This window comes from Choloepus didactylus, chromosome 10 (genome assembly GCF_015220235.1).
Source record: "Choloepus didactylus isolate mChoDid1 chromosome 10, mChoDid1.pri, whole genome shotgun sequence".
Taxonomy (NCBI): Eukaryota; Metazoa; Chordata; class Mammalia; order Pilosa; family Megalonychidae; genus Choloepus; species Choloepus didactylus.
The window spans coordinates 123,081,282-123,101,166 of NC_051316.1; the positions used below are offsets into that span (position 1 = coordinate 123,081,282).

Sequence of the window (19,885 nt, forward strand, 5' to 3'; positions counted from 1 at the left end):
CCCCACCCAGCTGTGGGTGATGACTCTGATTAGATATTTCCATGGAGGCATGGCCCCACCCATTCAGGGTGGGCCTTGATCACTGGAGCTGTATAAATGAGCTGACAGGCAGAGGGAACTCAGTGCAGCTGAGAGTGATGTTTTGAATAGCCCAAGAGGGACACTTTGAAGAAAACACAGGAGCTGCAGATGAGACACATTTTGAAGATGGCCGTTGGAAGCAGACTCTTGCTCTGGTGAAGCTAAGAGGGGACAAATGCCCCAAGTGTAACTAAGAGTGACATTTTTGAGGAGCTGCAGCCTAGCGAGGAACGTCCTGGGAGAAAGCCATTTTGAAACCAGAAGTTTGGAGCAGACGCCAGCTATGTGCCTTTCCAGCTAACAGAGGTTTTCCAGACACCATTGGCCATCCTCCAGTGAAGGTACCTGATTGCTGATATATTACTTTGGACACTTTATGGCCTTAAGACTATAACTGTGTAACCAAATAAACCCCCTTTTATAAAAGCCAGTCCATCTCTGGTGTTTTGCATTCCAGCAGCATTAGCAAACTGGAACAGTGAGTTTGTGGCTAATGCAAAAGTGTAGAACTTTGGAGGGTGTGAATATTTGATTGGAGGATTCAGTGCATCATTGTAGATATGAAACACCTGAAGAAAGATTGCATTTCTGAATATCTATGTATCTCTACCTTTAAGAGGGAAGGAAGAAGAGGAGGAGGAGGAGGAGGTAGAAGAAGGAGAAAGAGAAAGGGAAACTTTAAAGGTATTACTTTGTCTCATACTAAAAAGGCATTATCAGGATAGGTTTCCTGCTATTTATCAACAATTGGTAGATATGGAACTAAATTTAAAATGACAAAAGAACTAATATTTAGATTTAGTACATAAGAGCAACTAAACCTGACAAGTCCAGTAAACTTGACAAGAATTGGGGCAGGGGGTGGGTGGTGGGACTGTTTGGGAGAATGGCACTAGTAATAACCAAAGATTTCTAATCATATAAAGGCAAAAAATCAAAATTAATTTCTCACAGGCTAAAAAAAATTTGATAGAACTTTATGGAGAATGAACAAATGTCTCATTCCTCAGGGTAAAATATTAAATATGATAGAGGACCACAGGAAAAGAAATTCAGCTCATTTTTCAAGATATAAGAGAATGATGATACAGATTTTGTTAATGATACAAAGAAAGTTCTCAAGGGGAAAAATTAATGTTAAGGCTTTACAGAGCAATATAGTTGTTCTCATGTACAGAGATGATTAATGGAAAGCAACAATGGGGGGGCAAAGATAATGGGGCAATTTAAAAGAAATAAAAAACAAATAAGAGAAGTAGATGTACAAAGATACAAGTTGTTGAATGAAAACAGATCAAAGTAAAAATTACTTTATGACCCATAAACAACTGAGGCCTGAAGGAAGACGTGAAGATAGTGAAACATTCAAAGAACACTAAGTTAGATTAATATGTCTCCAAAATGAAGACTGGGGGAAAAAATGGGATTGGGAATTATTTCAAAAGCAAGAAAATATACAGAATTATAATAAACCTAATATTAGCAAAACTTTATGTGCTGAACAAGATAAAAGAAAACTCAGGAGGAAAAAATCTTAAAATCTTTAAGAAAATGGCTACATTTGTAGTAAGAGGTTTTATTTAATATTAGTAAACTTTACAGGTACAGTAGTTAACAAAAAGTGAAAAAAGTATGTTGTTTCAGTTTCCTGGCTGCTAAAACAAGTATCATACAGTGGGTTGGCTTAAACAATGGGAATTTATTGGCTCACAGTTTTTTAAAAAATGCAATTTTATTGAAATATATTCACATACCATATAATCATCCAAAGTGTACAGTTGTTCATAGTATCATCATATAGTTGTTTATGCATCACCACAATCAATTTCTGAGCATTTTCATTACTCCAAGAAACAAAAGTAGAAGTAAAAATGAGAATAAAAATAAAAGTAAAAAAGAACACCCAAAATATCCCATACCCCTTGTTCCGGTTTGCTAATGCTGCTGTTTTGCAAAATACCAAACATGGATTGGATTTAATAAAGGGTGTTTATTTGGTTACACAGTTACAGTCTTAAGGCCATAAAGTGTAAAGTGTCCAGGGTAAGGCATTAACAATCAGGTACCTTCACTGGAGGATGTCCAATAGCATCCGGAAAACCTTTGTTAGCTGGGAAGTCACATGGCTGGCGTCTGCTCCAGGGTTCTGGTTTCAAAATGGCTTTCTCCCAGGACGTTCCTCTCTAGGCTGCAGCTCCTCCAAAATGTCACTCAGCTGCTCTGTGGTCCTTCTGTCTGTGAACTCTTTTTTTAGGACTCTGGTGATTTAATAAAGACCCACCCTGAATGGGTGGGGTAACACCTCCATGGAAATTATCCAATCAAAGGTCTCACCCAGTTGATTGAGTCACATCTCCATGGAAACACTCAAAAAATTCCAACCTAATCAACACTAACATGTCTGCCCCCACAAAATTTCATCAAAGATAATGGCATTTTGGGGGACACAATACATCCAAACTGGCACTCCCCTCCGACCCCACAATTATTCATTTACTTTTTTTCCCCATTTTTCTACTCATTTGTCTATACACTGGGTAAAGGGAGTATGAGCCACAAGGTTTTCACAATCACACAGTCACACCATGTAAGCTATATAGTTACACAATCATCTTCAAGAATCAAGGATACTGGGTTACAGTTCAACAGTTTCAGATATTTCCTTCTAGCTACTCTAATACACTAATAACTAAAAAGGGATATCTATATGATGCATAAAAATAACCTCCAGAAGGACCTCTCAGCTCCATTTGAAGTCTCTCAGCCACTGAAACTTTACTATGTTTCATTTCTCTCCCCAGTTTTTGGTCCAAGAAGTACTTCTCAATCCTATGATGCCAGGCCCAGGCTCATCCCTGGGAGTCACATCCCACATTGCCAGGGAAGCTTACAGCCCTGGGAGTCATGTCCCATGTAGTGGGGAGGGCAGTGAGTTTATCTGCAGAGTTGGATTAGAGAGAGATGCCACATGTGAGCAACAAAAGAGGTTTTATAAGGGAGACTCTTAGGCATAATTATCAATAGGCTTAGCCTCTCCTTTGAAGTAACAAACTTAATAAAAGTAAGCCCCAAGATTGAGGGCTCAGCCTTCTAAACTGGCAGTCCCCAGTGCTTGTGAGAATATCAGGAATTCCCAGGTAGGGAAGTTTAATATTTCCACATTTTTCCCCAGTCCCTCAGGGGGGCTTTGCTAATACTTCTTATTTTCTGCATACTCTGAGATGTATTGGGTCTTCTCACTAACCTATTCAAACCAACCCAATCTCACTCCCTATTCAAGGTTTCATGTAATTATGTGTAATTATGGTATTTGAGTAAACTAACCATACAAATTAAATTATATAATGTTTTATATAGTGTGCTACAGAAATACAGATTTTGCACCAAATAAACAGCTCTTCCTTTGGTCCCACACAGAAGCCAAAGTTTAAAAACACAGTCAATATCATCCTCTACCGTTTAGTCTGATCTACGCCAGTCTCAATCAAGTACATTTCATTCATATCTCCAATCAAAGTCTAATCTTCTTTTCTGCCTCTTGAAAGTTGCTTCATGGGGCAATGCTTACACTCACAGCTGCTGAACTCTGGCTCCAAGTCCCATGTGCCATACAGACACTGAAAGTTGCAGGGACTGACCAGGTCACACACAAACAGCTCAGCATCTTAGAATTTAGAAGTAACCATTACAACTCATCAATAAATGTGACAGCTATAAAAGCTTACAACCTAGGAACCTTTACAATAAGCCTTCCCCTGATAACCCATGCTCACAGATTCAATTTCAGAGTTTCAAAATTATTGTCAGTCCATATTAGTGAGGCATTAGAATATTTGCCTTTTCCTTTCTGCATATTTCACTCAACATACTGTCCTCAAGGTACATTCACCTAGTTGCATGCCTCACAGCTTCATTCCTTCTTGCCTTGTATGTATACACCACTGTTCTCCATTCCATTTATCAGTCAATGTACCCTTAGGCCACCTCCATCCATTGAAAATAGTGAATACTGCCACTGTAAACACCAGTGTGCATATGTCCACTCATGTCCCCGATCTCAGTTCCTCCAAGTATATACTCAATAACAGGGTTGCAGGACAGTAAGACAACCCCTTACATAGCTTCCTGTGGAATAACCACACTGCCCTCAAAATGGGCTGCACCATTCTACTTCCCTACTAACAGTGAATACGTACATCCGTCTCTCCACATTTTCTCCAGCATTGTACTCCTCTGTTTATCTTTTAGACAGTTTTATTCCCACACCATACAGTCCCTCCTAAGTAAACAAGCAATTGTTCCTGGTGTAATCACGTAGCTTTGCATTTACCACCACAATCTATATGAGGACATTTCTATTTCTACCACAAGGAAAGAGGAAGAGGAGGGGGAAAAATGAGGACTGAAAAATAAAAGATAGAAGAAAAAATAAAATAAAATGAAAATGTCATACAGTGCCACCACCAAGAATCCCATAACATTCCCTCATATCCCCCTCTGACAGATATTTAGCTTTGGAGTACTGCCTTTGTTACAATTAATGGAAGCATATTACAATGTCACTGTTAACTATAGATTCTAGTTTGCATTGATTGCACTTTTCCCCTATACAATCCAATTTTCAATACTTTGAAATGTTGTTCTCCCTCATGTACAAACATTCTTATATTAGTACATTGAATTACCATTATTGACTACTCTAGGTTTCGCTAAGTTATACAATCCCAGCCTTTATCTTCTATCTTTCCTTCTGATGTCAGACATGCCCCTAGCCTTCCAAACCTCTCTTTCCTATCTTTTCTTATTTGTCTGTAGTGCTCCCTTTAGTATTTCTTGTAGAGCAGGTATCTTGTTCACAAACTCTCTCAGTGTCTGTTTGTCTGAAAATATTTTAAACTCTCCCTCATTTTTGAATGACAGTTTTCCTGGATATGGAATTCTTGTTAGCAGTTTTTCTCTTTCAGTATCTTAAATATATCATATCGCTGCCTTCTTGCCTCCATGTTTCTTACTGAGAAATCCACATATAATCTTATCGAACTTCCCTTGTATGTGATGGATTGCTTTTCTCTTGCTGCTTTCAGAATTCTTTCTTTGTCTTTGACATTTGATAATCTGATTATTAAGTGCCCTGGAGTAGTTCTATTTGGATCTGTTCTGTTTGAGGTACACTGTGCTTCTTGGATCTTTAATTTTATGTCTTTCATAAGAGATGGGAAATTTTCAGTGATTTTTCCTCCATTATTGCTTCTGCCCCTTTTCCCTTCTCTTCTCCTTCTGGGACACTCATGACATGTATATTTGTGCACTTCGTGTTGTCATTCAATTCCCTGAAACCCTGCTCATATTTTGCCATTTTTTTCCCTATCTGTTCTTTTGTGTGTAGGATTTCAGATGGTCTGCCCTCTAGTTCATGAATCCTTTCTTCTGCCTCTTCAAATCTGCTGTTGTATGTCTCCATTATGTTTTTCATCTCTTCTGTTGTGCCTTTCATTCTCATAAGTTCTGCCACTTGTTTCTTCGAACTCATGAATTCTTCTGTATGATTATCCAGTGTCTTTTTTATATTCTTCAGCTCATTTGCCACATTTTCCTTCAGTTCACAGATTTGATTTAGAAGACTTGTTTAAACATCTTTAGTTAGTTGTTTCAACTCCTGTATCTCACTTGAAGTGTAAGTTTGTTCCTTTGACTGGGCCATATCTTCATGTTTCCTTGTGTGAATCATAAGTTTTTGTTGTCTAGGCATCTGGCTTCCTTGATTACCCTAGTCAGATTTTCCCAGACCAGACAGGCCCAGGTCTCAAGAGGAGAGTGTAATCAGTATCATGTTTCCCTGAGAATGAGCCCCAGAAGATTGTCAGACTTTGCCGTGAGGTCTCTAGACTCTGTGCTTTTCCTATTCTGCCCAGCATGTGGTGCTTGTCAGCCTACAGCACCCCACTGTTCCCTGCCTGGGACCAAGGGTGAGTCAGAAGCCAAGCTTAAGCTGTTCCTGTTTTTCTTTTTCCCCAGGCCCTGGGGTCTGAATTCCCTGAGGGAGGGCAGCCACTTGAGCTGCACCCCCCCCCCCTTTTCTTAGGGAAGATATGCCCTTTAGTGAATTATCTTCTTCACTGTACTTCTTTTATCTCTCTGATTATCTTAATACCACCATTGCCTGGGTCAGTGCTGACAACTGAAAATGGCTGAGACTTTGTCTGATGAGCTACTTAGAATGCAAGAAAAAAATAAAGAAATCCCCCTTTCAGAGCCAGTCCCCAGCACCCCACCCCACCCCCCACTTTCTCTCATCAAGAGCTGGAGTTGGTACCTGGTTCTATGGGCCCCTTTTCTTGGAACACAGCCATTTTCCAGTATTCTGAACTCAGCCATCTCCAAAAGCCTTTGTTTTATTTATTTATGTATGTATGTATGTATGTATGTATGTATTTATTTATTTTTCCATCAGCTCCAACTCCTCTTTGCTGAGAGAGACCTTAGTGTTCCTTTCCTGTTTGCTCCAGGTTTATCTGTGCTCATACCTTGTATTCAGTAGTCCAAATTTGTACATTAAAACTGCATGCAATTGGAGCTTGGTTGAGTTATTTTCCCTTGCTCCCAGCAGAGACTGCTTCTTGTTCCCACAGGGAAGTGTTCCAACTCAGCCTGCCATGCCAGGGGCTTTACTTACAGTTCTACACTGTGGTCTCAGTCCTTTCACCCATTCTAGACTAGTGTACAATGTGTGTCCAGTCACAGATATCCCCCAAACAGTTGTTCCAGACTATTTACAAGTTGTTCCTGTCTATTTACTAGTTGCTTTAGAGGAATAACTAAATTCCACACCTCCCTATGCTGCCACCTTGCCCCAAGCAATCCCTGGCTCACAGTTTTGAGGATGGAAATCCAAACTCGAGACATCAGTAAGGTGACGCTTTCTCCCCAGAGACTGTGGTGTTCTCGGGCTGGCTCCCAGGAATCCTTGGTCCTTGGCTTTTCCATCTCAGGGTAATTCACATGGTGGAGTCTTCTCAAGACATTCTCAGCCAGGTTCCATTAACTTCCCACTTCTGGCTGCTTTCCATGGCTTCTCTTCTGTGTCCAGTTTCCTTTGCTTAGAACGACTTCAGTCATGTTGGATGAAGGGCCCCCTTATTCAGTTTGGACACACTTCAAATAATTGACATCTTCAAAGGTCCTATTGACAAAAGGGTCCACACTTACATGACCATGGGTTGGGATCTGAACAAGCCTTTTGTGGGGAATATGATTCTATCCTCAACATACATGAACAGTGCAATTAATAATATAAATTAAGAAAAACAGTCACAGTGTACACACACCTCTCTTGTCTATGCTCTCTTGCCACAGTCAAAAGCGTCACCTTACATCACAACCTCTCTTGTCCCTCAAGGGTGTTGTACCAAGAATTCAAGAATTCTCCCCTGTCTCTCCTGCATCATCAGTTTTTCTATTTCTACTGGATCATTCCCATCAGCTTAAAACCCAAGTTTATTTCTCCTGTCTCACATATATGTGAGTGTGTATATGGATAGCTCTTGATTTTTACCCTCTAAAGCACTATCTTCAGTTTCTCTCTTCCCATCTTCCCTTGAATCCGCAATCACACATTAGGCTCCAACACTTCACTGAAATTACTCTTACCAGGTCACCAGTGACCTATATGTATCTAAATCCAAGGATCAATTCTCAGTCCTCATCTTATTTGACCTGTCAGAGCACTTGACATACAGCTGATCACCATCCCCTCCCTGAAACATCTTTTTTATGTTGCATCTAGAATACAACCCCTACCCTGCTTTTCTCCTACCTCTCTGGTTACTTCTCAGTTTCTTTGACTAATTCTTCCTCATCTGTGCCACCTTTAACTTTGGAGTGTCCCAGAACTTATGCTTTGGACCTCTTCTCCTTATCTATTTTACTTTATTTTATCATCTCCTTATCTGTAATTACTGACAGATTTCTTCCTCAATTACTCTTAACTTTTTATCTCCAGTCTAGATCTCATTCTTGAGCTCCAAACAATCCAGCTACCTCCTTGAGAGTCTATAAATTATTTCAAACTTCACATTAGTAAAACTGAACTCTCTATCTCTTCCCCACCTTAAACCCGATTCTCCTACTGGTTTCTTTATCTTAATTCAGGCCAACTCCATCCTTCCAGTTGCTCAGGCCTAAACTTAGAGGCATCTTTGATTCTTCTTTCCTAGCAACCATATCTGTGCCATCAGCAAATCCTGTCGGTTCCAGCTTCAAAATACATCCAGGGTCCTCCTCCTTCTCCCTACCTCCACTTGCTACCACCTCATTCCAAACCACCATCACCTCTCACCTTGATGTTTGAAGCAGCTTCCTAACTGGTCTTTCTGTTCTGCCCTCATGTGGCTTTAGACCATTCTCAACACAGCACTGTATAGATGTCGCAATAACATAGAATGTAGTTAAAAGGAGAAATTTTAGGTGGTACATATGTGGCTAGAATAAAAATTAAAGCAAACAAAGAAACAACCATAGGACTGTACAACACAAACAGTGAAACCTAATATGAACCATGGACTACAATTAGTCATAATATTCTCGCATCAGTTGTAACAAAGGTACCATACTAACGTAAAGTATTAATAATGGGGCAGGTAGATGGGAGCCCCATTTTCTGCATGATTTTCTGTAAACCTATACATTCTCTAATTTAAATAAATAAATAAACTGTTAAAAGTGAAAAAAAACAAAAACAAATGACAACAATAACAAAAACATAAGTCATATCATATCACTTCTTGGCTCACAACCCACCAGTGGCTTTCCATCTCAGAGAGGAAGAAAATGTCCTTACAATGATCTACAAAATCCTATTTTTCCCAGTCCCCAACTCCCCATAAGTTTTCTCTGACCTCATTTTCAGTTCTTCTCCCCCTGCTCTCTTGGCTGTCCTCAAACATACCAGACTCAGCCCCACATCAGGGGCATTGGATTTGCTGCTCCTTCTACATGGAAAGTTCTTTCCCCAGAGATCTTTGTGACTAGCTCTTTCCTTTCATCAGCTCCTTACTCAGATTTCACCTTTTCGGGAGGCCTTTCCTTGTCTCCCAAATTTTACCCACCAACTCTGACTCTTCCTATCTCCTTATCCTGCTTTATTTTTCCTCCTTTATACTTAGGACCATGTAACATCCCATGCATATTACCCATTTATCATATTTATTTTCTCTCTGGTAGAATACAAGCTGCATATAAGTTGCACAAATACTTGTCTGTTTTGTTCACTGTCATACCTTCAGTACCTAGAACAGTGCCTGGCACATAATGAGTTTTGGTGAATCAATAAAGGATTGGGTTTTGTGTTGTTTTATTAACATCATCACTCATTGGTTTTAATGCATAAGTAAGAAAATTCTTTAATTATCATGCCACAGTTTTGTGTGCAAATGTAACTTCGAAAATATATCTTAAATATGGTGAACATTGATCTTGTTTATTCTGTGAACTGCCTCAAAAGCATTTTTTACATAATTTGCAAAGTACAAACTTAATCTGGACACCTATACAAATCAATGCATACACTTGATTTGCAGCCTAACTGGGAGCTTTCACTGAAGTAGTAAGTAACTTTAATGGGAATGAACTAGCAAGTCTAATCTTTTTGAGCAGAGTAGTCACTTGGGAGGTTTGCTGATAAAAAAGATGACTCACTGAACTGCTTTGTTCAGCACCCAGTATGTGCAAGGCACAATGCTAAACTAGGTTCTCACTCAGACCAGGAGATCCGGGCCCTTGTCCAACCATGACAGAGCTCTTAAATATTCTTCTAACCGTTCTCCTGGTCACCATCCCTTCTTCCTTCCTATAGCCACATTTTACTTGCTTCCAGATCAGTATTAATAATGCAGACCTCTGGTTATGTCATTATTCTGCTCAGAAATCTTCCTGGTTCCCCTTTTCTTATTAAATGAAAGCCAATCTTATAAAATAGACACGACAGGCCTCTGTAGTCTGGTTCCAACCTTCTTCTGTCTTATTTTCTAATACTTTTCCACCCTGTTCTCCACTTAGAATGTTGTGATATCCTTGCCCTGTTATATTTTTTGGCCTTTCCTCATTGCATCCCTGAATCTGGAAGATGCATTTGGAGTTCATATCGAGGCTCAGCAGTGGTCTGATTGGCACAGAATGTTGTAGTATGGCACAGAATATGTCCCCTGTGACCAGGCTCCAAATTTCTAATAAAAAAATTTAAGACTCCTTTTCTTCTCGTTATAGCCACATGGCTCTATGGGCTTACACTGAGCCTATATTCAACCAATAACTCCAGGTTCTATTTATATGACCTTCCATCAAACTGAGTTTTATACATTGTTAATATGGTTTGAGAACTAAATGCAATCCTGTGCGTTTGGCCCTCTTGAAATTACTCCTTTTCTTTTTGAAGATGAAATATCTCTTGATTTTACCTTCTCCTCTCCACTTCTACAGGTGCTCCCTTAGCCCTTGCTATGTGAAAGTCCTTTTGCTACAAGCAGAGAGAGAAGAAGAGTGAAAACCAGGGAGAGAGAGAGAGGGAAGGCGCTTAGTCCTCACATTTGGAACTAGGGTCAACCCTCCTTCTTCTAAACCATTTCCTATATAGCTGTCAGAAGAAAAGCCTAAAATCAAACCTAACAATCATGACCCGCCATGGATAAAATCTCCTAATGGCTTCCCATTGCCCTCATCATGACCTCCAACCTTTATTTTTAAAAAGAAACATAGTTTTGTATATAGAGAAAAAGTAGGTAATTGTATCTGTTAGAGAAATGGATGAAGTTATATGTCCTATTTTGTAATTTGCTCTTTCCTCTCCCTTAATAAACATCTGGCATCTTTCCGTCTCTGCATCTGACAGCCAGTAAGTGTGGTATGGATGTACCATAATTTATCTAATGCCTTATATTGAACATCAAGATTGTTTCTCATTTTTTGCTGTTACAGGCATCATCTTATTGTATGTATTTTTTCATTTCAAAGTTTCTAAAATTTCCAAGTACTCTATACCCACCAAGCAACAACTCCTCCTTCCCCTCCCAGCATTCCCTGTAAACTCCAATCTACCTTCCGCCGTTATGAATTTGCTATTTCTAGATAGTTCATCTAAGTGAAATCATGCAATATTTGCCCTTATGTGCCTTGCTTATTTCTGCCAACATGATGTCTTCAAGGTCCATTCATGCTGTCACATGTGTCAGAACTTCAATCCTTTTTTATGGCTGAATAATACTCCATTGCATGTGTACACCACAATCTGCGTATCCATTCATCTGACTTCAGACCTTTTCTAACTCATCTCTCACCCTTCTCTGCAGCTTATTTCCTATCACTGACCTTCATGCAGCTTTTACTCTCTCACCTCCTGCCTTTGCACTCACATTTCCCTGGGTTTGCAGCCTTGTTCCTTAGCCTGTCTTCCTCTTTAACTGTAATTCCTTCTTCAAGACAGCTCTGGCACCTCCTCTTCTAAAAAACCTTCCTTAACTATGCAACTCCCTTGCTTCCTGTGGGCTCCACCTTGACACACGTCACACTACTTTCGAATTACCTGTTCACTTTTCTTCCTCCATGTAACTCAACCGAGAGCTCCTTGAGAACACTGAGTGCAGCTTTCATCTCTGAAACCCTAGTGTTAAGAACAGCATGATGTTTGTATCCGTTTCTCTTGCCAATAAAATTAGTTCTGATTTTTTCTTTTCTTGTTCTTCCAAGAAGAATTCAGGGCAAGGAAAAAAAAAGAACATGATAAAATTCAATTAAAGCAAAAGCAAGATCTCAATCTTTTCATCTTTCAGCTAATATAGTAGCATTTAACCTTTGCTACTCATTGTCATTACAAGGAATACATAGTGAAGGTCGCTATAATATAAAAGCTCCAATGAGATTATTTTAATTGACCCTCACTGTGAGACTGAAAATAAAGTAGACACACATCATCCATCATAAGTGGGGATTCTCTGGGACTCACATTCTTGGTTCCAATTGCATAGGGAGACAAGCCCTGGGAAAAATTGAAGATGTTTAGATCCTGATTGATTCACCTTGCTGTGATAAATGACTGCCTCAAAAACAACTGAGCATTATCCTTCAGGGATGGCTACTTTGACTGTTATTTTCCACAAAGAATGAAGAATAGGTTCTACTGGAACTTGAAAGTTATTTAATCTCTGAAATATTTCTGTACACTTCCAGTGCCTTCTTTTCTGAGATTGTATAAGTAGACATTTAGTCATAGGTAGTCTCTTAAGGATCCATGCAGTTACAGAATTTATGATCATTAAGCCCCAAAGGCTCTTAAAATAATGAAAGGCTCCTCCTTCTGCAAGTTTCACTTTACTTTCTTGATCACTAAATTGACCAAAGGAAATTAACTGTTTACTGCTAACTGTTTTTTTTCCCAAGGCTATGTCAGCAGGTGTGTGTATGTGTGTTTCAACAGATCTAAAAGTAAGTTGTTCATCAGAAACACAATTGCAGTCGCCCTCTCTTTATAGTACCTAGATAATTATCAATTGATTAATCTGTATATATTTTAATTATTTGGTTCCCTCCTTCTCTAAAGAAGCGGAAAACTTTTAAAATCTGAGATAACTGAGACTTCATTACTTGTTGCCAAATAGAATTCGTTTTAAGTAGTAGAGCTCACTGGGGAATGCTCAGATGAATAATTACCAGTCTACCAAAATGAATGCTCTCGCTGCACTGAGTGAGAGTAGCATCTTCAAATGTAATTTACATTTATATCGCTAATGAAAATTAGTACAGTCTTTACACTTTCTGATTTTTCTATGCCCGTTCTGTGGCAGCATGACTTCATAATACTTGTATTTGCATTTGTGAATTACAGCTTAATATTTATGACAGCCAGTGGATGAATGTGCTTTGCTGAGAGCCTAAACTTGTATCACTTGATTCCTCAAAAAAACCCTTCTATGTTACATTCCATATTTCAATTTAGTTCCTTTTCATTTTAAATGAGCCTTGAATACCCTTTATGGGTTCATCTTAATGCAGTACTTTGTGTCTCCAACTAGAAAAGTTTCATGAAAAGACTTAGAAAAGTGACCTGGGGATGGCTTTGATTGAAAAACCTTGAATGACATTAAATAACAGCTACCATATCTGGAACTTGTGATCCATTTCGGAAAGGGTGGTTTGTGCTTTACATACGTGATTTCCAACCCTTGAAATAGAATTATTACTTTCCCTCTTTTACTGGGGAAGAAACTGAAGTTTAGCATTATGCAAGTTGTCCAAAGTCAATGCTAAAAGGTGGTTGAGCCAATATTCAAATGCAGGTGTGTCTGATGCCAAAGCCTGGACTTTTCTTCTGACACAGGGTCATATTTAAGTGTGCAGAGATGCCACAAGATTATATGGTGCCTCTTATTGTCTTATCTGCCCACACTCAAGAAAGACTAAGGGCATGACCGAGCATTTTCCTGTCTGTTCCATATCAGAATACATACTGACAGTACTTTGGTTCACACGGTTAAGAAACAGTAAATCAATCTGTTGATAATTTTCCTTTCTTTGACTCGGGCAAAAGCTCTCTCTATGGAGTCAGAGCCAATTGTTTCTTCTCTAATGACTTAGAGGAAGAGTAGCCCTAAGCTATCCTGAGAACTGCAAGTCTATTTATCATCTTTTACTTTGCTCCATGGATGATATCCAACTTGCAGTTTGAATGGCCTCAGAGGGACAGGTCCACTATTGTTTCTATGCTACAATGAGTAACATTAGCAAGAAAATCTGGTTATTTTCCAGTGTTGTGAATGCAATGTTTAAGCAATTATAAAACTATACACATACTTATTAAAACTCATCCCCTGCTCAAAAAATATTTATCAGGTCAATCTAGTTGCAACACAATATAGTGAACAGTATAAATGAAACATGTTAAAGATGCTGAGAACCTCCACTACTTGGAAAGCTGTGAGAATATATAATTGACAGTTTACTACAGAAAACAATTAACACATCTCTTAACTGAGAATAAGAGATTTGGAATAAGACCAAGAGTTAAGTGCCTGGCTGGGGTGTTAGAATCTGAGGGTGAGATGTCATTTTCTTAGTGAAAGAGGACCCTTCTCCTGGAAAGAGTTCAGCTTATTAAGTCCTGAAGAAATGATAGCCAAGGCCTTTTTTTTTAAAGAAAAAAAAAAAGACAAAGCTTCTTTTTTTTGAGATAAAGAAGCACAGATCAACATTGCTTCTGATCTCTTGCCTCACTTCTTTTCCTGACTTTTGCCTTTGCTCTTCTTTGCCAGGTTTCTAGCCAACACCACTTTCAGAGGTCTCAGTGGTTCCATCAAAGTGAAAGGTTCCACCATCATCAGCTCAGAAAACAACTTTTTCATTTGGAATCTGCAACATGACCCCGTGGGAAAGCCAATGTGGACTCGCTTGGGCAGCTGGCAGGGAGGAAAGATTGTCATGGACTATGGGATATGGCCAGAGCAGCCGCAGAGGCACAAAACCCACTTCCAATACCCAAGTAAGCTACACTTGCGAGTGGTTACCCTAATTGAGCATCCCTTTGTCTTCACGCGGGAGGTAGATGATGAAGGCTTGTGCCCTGCTGGCCAACTCTGTCTAGACCCCATGACGAATGACTCCTCCATATTGGATGACCTTTTTAACAACCTGCATAGCAGTAATGATACAGTGCCCATCAAATTCAAGAAGTGTTGCTATGGATATTGCATTGATCTGCTGGAAAAGCTAGCAGAAGACATGAACTTTGACTTTGACCTCTATATTGTTGGGGATGGAAAGTATGGAGCCTGGAAAAATGGGCACTGGACTGGGCTGGTGGGTGATCTCCTGAGTGGGACAGCCCACATGGCAGTTACGTCCTTCAGCATCAACACTGCACGAAGCCAGGTGATAGACTTCACCAGTCCTTTCTTCTCCACCAGCTTGGGCATCTTAGTGAGGACCCAAGACACAGCAGCTCCCATTGGAGCCTTCATGTGGCCACTTCACTGGACAATGTGGTTGGGGATTTTTGTGGCTCTGCACATCACTGCCATCTTCCTCACTCTGTACGAATGGAAGAGCCCCTTTGGTATGACTCCCAAGGGACGGAATAGAAGTAAAGTCTTCTCCTTCTCTTCAGCCTTGAACATCTGTTACGCTCTTTTGTTTGGTAGAACGGTAGCCATCAAACCTCCAAAATGCTGGACTGGAAGGTTTCTAATGAACCTTTGGGCCATTTTCTGTATGTTTTGCCTTTCTACATACACTGCAAACTTAGCTGCTGTCATGGTAGGTGAGAAGATCTATGAAGAGCTTTCTGGAATACATGACCCTAAGGTAATACTTCCTTCTACTCTAGCTTTCTTTATTGCCCATCAAAACTCCATATATTATGTTGCATGCTGCAGTGTGTCTATGTTCTTCCATATAACTCAAGAATATTCTCTCAATCAACTGAAGAGTCTGGTCAAAAAGCTACTGTTTGGTTGAACTAAATTGTATTATTAAATGAAACAAGCAAAAAAAAAAAAAGCAAGGGTAAGGGGTTTTAGGAGCTGTTTGTTCTCCAGAAAGTCTTTGTGGTAGAAACATCTATTAGTGCACTTTTCCTTGTATTATTTGACCATCTGACAGAATGGGTGTCAGGGAATAGTCAGATCTAATCTCTCTAGCATTAATCATTTTCACCCAAAGCAGGCTTCATAAAATGATTAATTGCATGATTAGGAATTAATGGAAGTCAATGGTAGCATCTATGTTTTAAATAGCAAAGAATCCTTTTCCACCATTGTGCTGGTTTGGATGTGTTATGTCCCCCAAAAGGCCATTTTCATTGATGCAGTCTTGTGTGGGCAGGAAATATATTGGTGTTGATCAGGTTGGAGACTTTTGATTGGATGTTTCCGTGGAGATGTGATCACTCAATTGAGGGCGATATCTTTCATTGGATAATTTCCATGGAGGTGTGGCCCCACCCATTCAGTATGGGCCTTGGTTAGTTTACTGGAGCACTATATAAGCTCAGACAGAAGGAGTGAGCTTGCTACAGCCAAGAGAGACACTTCGAAGAATGTCTCTTTTAAGGTCTCCTGTCCTAGGATTTAGCCCCCCCACCCACCCACCCCGATAATCAAATTTGATCTCATCTTGAGATCCTTAATTACATCTGCAAAAGCCTTTTTTAATTTAATTTTGAGATACATTCACATACCATACAATCATCCAAAGTGTACAATCGACTGTTCACAGTACCATCACATAGCTGTGCTTTCATCACCCCAATCTATCTTTTAAACATTTTCCTCGTACCAGAAAAAAATGAAAATAAAAATAAAAACTAAAAGTGAAAAAGAACACCCAAATCATCCCCCCACCCCACTCTATTTTGCATTTAGTGCAAAAATCTTTTTTTTTCCAAATAAGGTCACATTCACAAATCTTGAGGACCAAATGTGGAAAGTCTTTGCAGGGGACCACCATTCAACCCAGTATAACCATCAAAAACAGTAAATTGGAAGAACTAGCATTTTATCACAAGCACACCAAATCAGCTGCTAGGGAACTCAGTAGGTCTAGAACAAGGAGTACTGAACTAACTGAGGCAGTAGGTTTGGCTAGCTGAGGACAAGATGTTGGCGGTGTCCCTTACAGAGAAAGGAAACTGTTCAGTTGGCTACCTTGGGTTAGAGGCAGGGTACCAGAGGTCACATTACAATGTCCAAGGAGGCTCAAGAAAACTGTATCTATTGAGACTGCATTCGAAATCCTAGATATCTGCTCCTATGTGTGGAAAGGAAGGGGAAGGATGGAGATGCAGGTAAACAGGTAAAGCAGCAGTGGTACTCAGGTTAAGGACAGTAATGTCAGCATTCCTTCCGGATAGAAGGAAGGCTCTTTTCAGAAACTGAGTATATGGAAAACCTAGTCTGGTCTGGTGGAAGTAGAGGGGAAGGGCCATCAACACCCAAGGCAATTGGAATGGGATGCAGGGGAACACTGCAATGGTGATGGGGAATGGAATGTGCAGCCAAAGCACAAGTGTGTTCCCATGCACAGAACACAACTAGTGGAGACCGGAGAAAGCTGAAATTCAGTGGGCATACCCGGGACACACCATATTTAAAGCAACTTGAGCTAAGCTGAGCATTTCAAATTGTGAAATATCCATCAGTCTCTTCCAATGCCCTTTATCACACCACGTCTCAAAGTATTGAACAGTTTGCCATAAATTTCTATTAAGCATAAAAACATGGATTTCATAGAGCAGCACAGGACATTTGCAACACTCTTTAGCAAAACACAGAGTAGCCCAGAGGGCTGTTGGCAGCTTTAGAGAATTCTCATAGATGCTTGAGTTAGGATATAAGGTAAGGTCTGTTTTGCAACCTTATATGAGAACATAAGAAATTAGACCCATAAACTGTGAACCTCCTGGCAAGTGACATTAATTTCGTGAAACAATTCAGCTAACAGTGGCTCACTAACTGGGCAAGGATTTATGTTGCTTCTTAACGAACATTCTGGGCTTTGTGTTATGACCTGGAATTCAGTAAACTCAAATGAGTTTTTTACCATAAATAAGAATGTCACCCTAAAGAGATTTTGGTGATACTTCCGCATCTCCATTTTTTGCCAGTAATAGCAGCTCTAGCAGCCTGTGATCTCCCTAATGTTTACTGCTTCACTGCACTCTTACTCAAATTTTGTGAAAGAACTTGTCAATGTGGTTCCTAAATTACAAATTCAGATGGAAACATTTCAGTCTGATCTAATTCAAAAAATAATCTAATACATGCCCTGTTGTTGAGGAGATTCCAGACTATTATCCTTTGTTGTTGAAGAGATTCCAGATGATTATCCAGTGTAAAAATACTGACTAGAGTTTCATTAATTAGAAACAAAGATCACCAAAATTGATTGTGGATTCTATGCATGAGAAACCTGAAACAGTGAATACTTTAGGGAATAAAAACAAAATAAATAAATATAAACCATAAATAGCAGTAAACCAAATTTTTAAGCATAAGGAAACAAACAACTCCACCAGAAGAAAGAGGTGAAAAGTTTAGAAATCTAATTCAGCCAAATTGGACCAAGTTAACTTTGTGTTAAAGGTAGTAAGCTCTTGATGAAGTGGAACAAGCCTAAATCGAAGCCATTTTCAATTTGAAATAAAAAATGAATTTCACCAAGATTCCAAATACATGTCTGTATCTTTACTACTGTTGTTTCAATGTTAAAATTTATTTATAGGTTTTTATCACCAGAAGAACACCCAGATTATTTGACTAAGCAATGTTTGACATCTGAATCCTTGGGAATAATGTTGAAGACTGCGTTTTTCAATTTCATCAATATATGCAGTATTATGTAGATTACATAATGTCCTCACCCTCCTGCAGATAGCTATGACAAAAATAATTTCATCACCCCTTCAGTCACCCAGCATCCATTCTTAAGTACATTGTAGTGATTCCCACTAGGGTTTCTCTCATACTTGAGGGCTTTACTGTTTGTTTGTTTGTTTGTTTGTTTGTTTTGGAGTTGAGGAAATTTATTTACTTGTCAGGGGATCAATTAAATATTTGTGTCGTTCGGTCCATCAGATGATATTACTTTCATTTTATATATATTTTACTTTAGAAAATATGCCAAAGGAAATTCCCAGAAAAATAAACAAATTTCCAGGCTCTAAGGTGAAAAAATATTACAATTGGTTGATTGTAGACATCACAAAGAGAAGGGAAAGGCTTATAAATGAGAGAAAATGTCTGCAATTTGCACGTCTGGGATTAAATATGGGATACGTATTCCTTGCTCATAATAAATTTAACAAGTTGTGCCCTTGGAGGCCACTGAGAAGCCTGTATATTCTCCACATGCTTCCTCATCTACATCCCTCAATCCCACACCCTCCAGTTATATCATTATGTTCTGTTAACTCAACTGGTGAATCAATTAAAACCATTTCATGGCTAAGAGGAATCGGAAGTGGCAGCAATAAAGAAGATCCAAATATAAAATCAATAATAATTAACAATAAATAGTGTTGCAAGCTTTTAAAAATGCCCCCTTCACTCTCCAAATATAATCAACATAATCTCTATCTGGGGATCCTTCAGGATTTATACAATTAGTAGTCGCTTTCACAGAAGCTCATTCCAATGGGATGTGTAGTACCCAAATGTCTTCCTGGTGTAACTGAAGTGTGTTGAAACTTCTTAGATTCTGAAAACTATAGTTTTGGATTATGGTTAACATATGTAAATCAGTGTTAAGATGAAAACTCATTTTCTAATTATTTTATTTTAATCAGAGAAGTTGAAGGTTTACAGTGTTTCCATTTACTCCTCTATTATTGACACTGCATCAGCACAGAACCTTTGTTAACAATTGGTGAAAGAATATTGAAATAGTGCTATTAAGTATAGTGCATAGTTTACATTAGGTGTATTTTTCCCATGTGCCACCCTATTATTATACCTTGTAATAGTGTCAGATATTTGTTGTAATTCATGAAAGAACATTCTTATACTTGTACTGTTAGCCACAGTCCGTTGTCCACAGCAGGGTCCAATGTGTTATACAGGTCCATGTTTTCTCTTCTAACGTTCATTCTAGTAATATACATGACCCAAAATTTCCTCTTTCAACAACATTCACATGCATAATTCAGCACAGTTAATTACAATCACAATAATGTGTTACCATCACCACCATCCATTTCCAAAACTTTACAATCAACCTAAATAGAAATTCTGTACAAATTAAGCATTAATTCCCCATTTTCTAACCCCAG

The 19,885-nt window shown here is 39.0% G+C and overlaps 1 protein-coding gene across 1 annotated transcript in view; it reads left to right on the forward strand.

Annotated features, from left to right (window-relative positions):
• GRIN3A (glutamate ionotropic receptor NMDA type subunit 3A) overlaps positions 1 to 19,885 on the forward strand; it is a 173,624-nt gene that overhangs the window by 57,241 nt on the left and 96,498 nt on the right. The window contains exon 3 of the mRNA XM_037798455.1: positions 14,376 to 15,423. Within this exon, the coding sequence (XP_037654383.1) occupies positions 14,376 to 15,423 (1,048 nt within the window). The remainder of the gene's footprint in view (positions 1 to 14,375; positions 15,424 to 19,885) is intronic.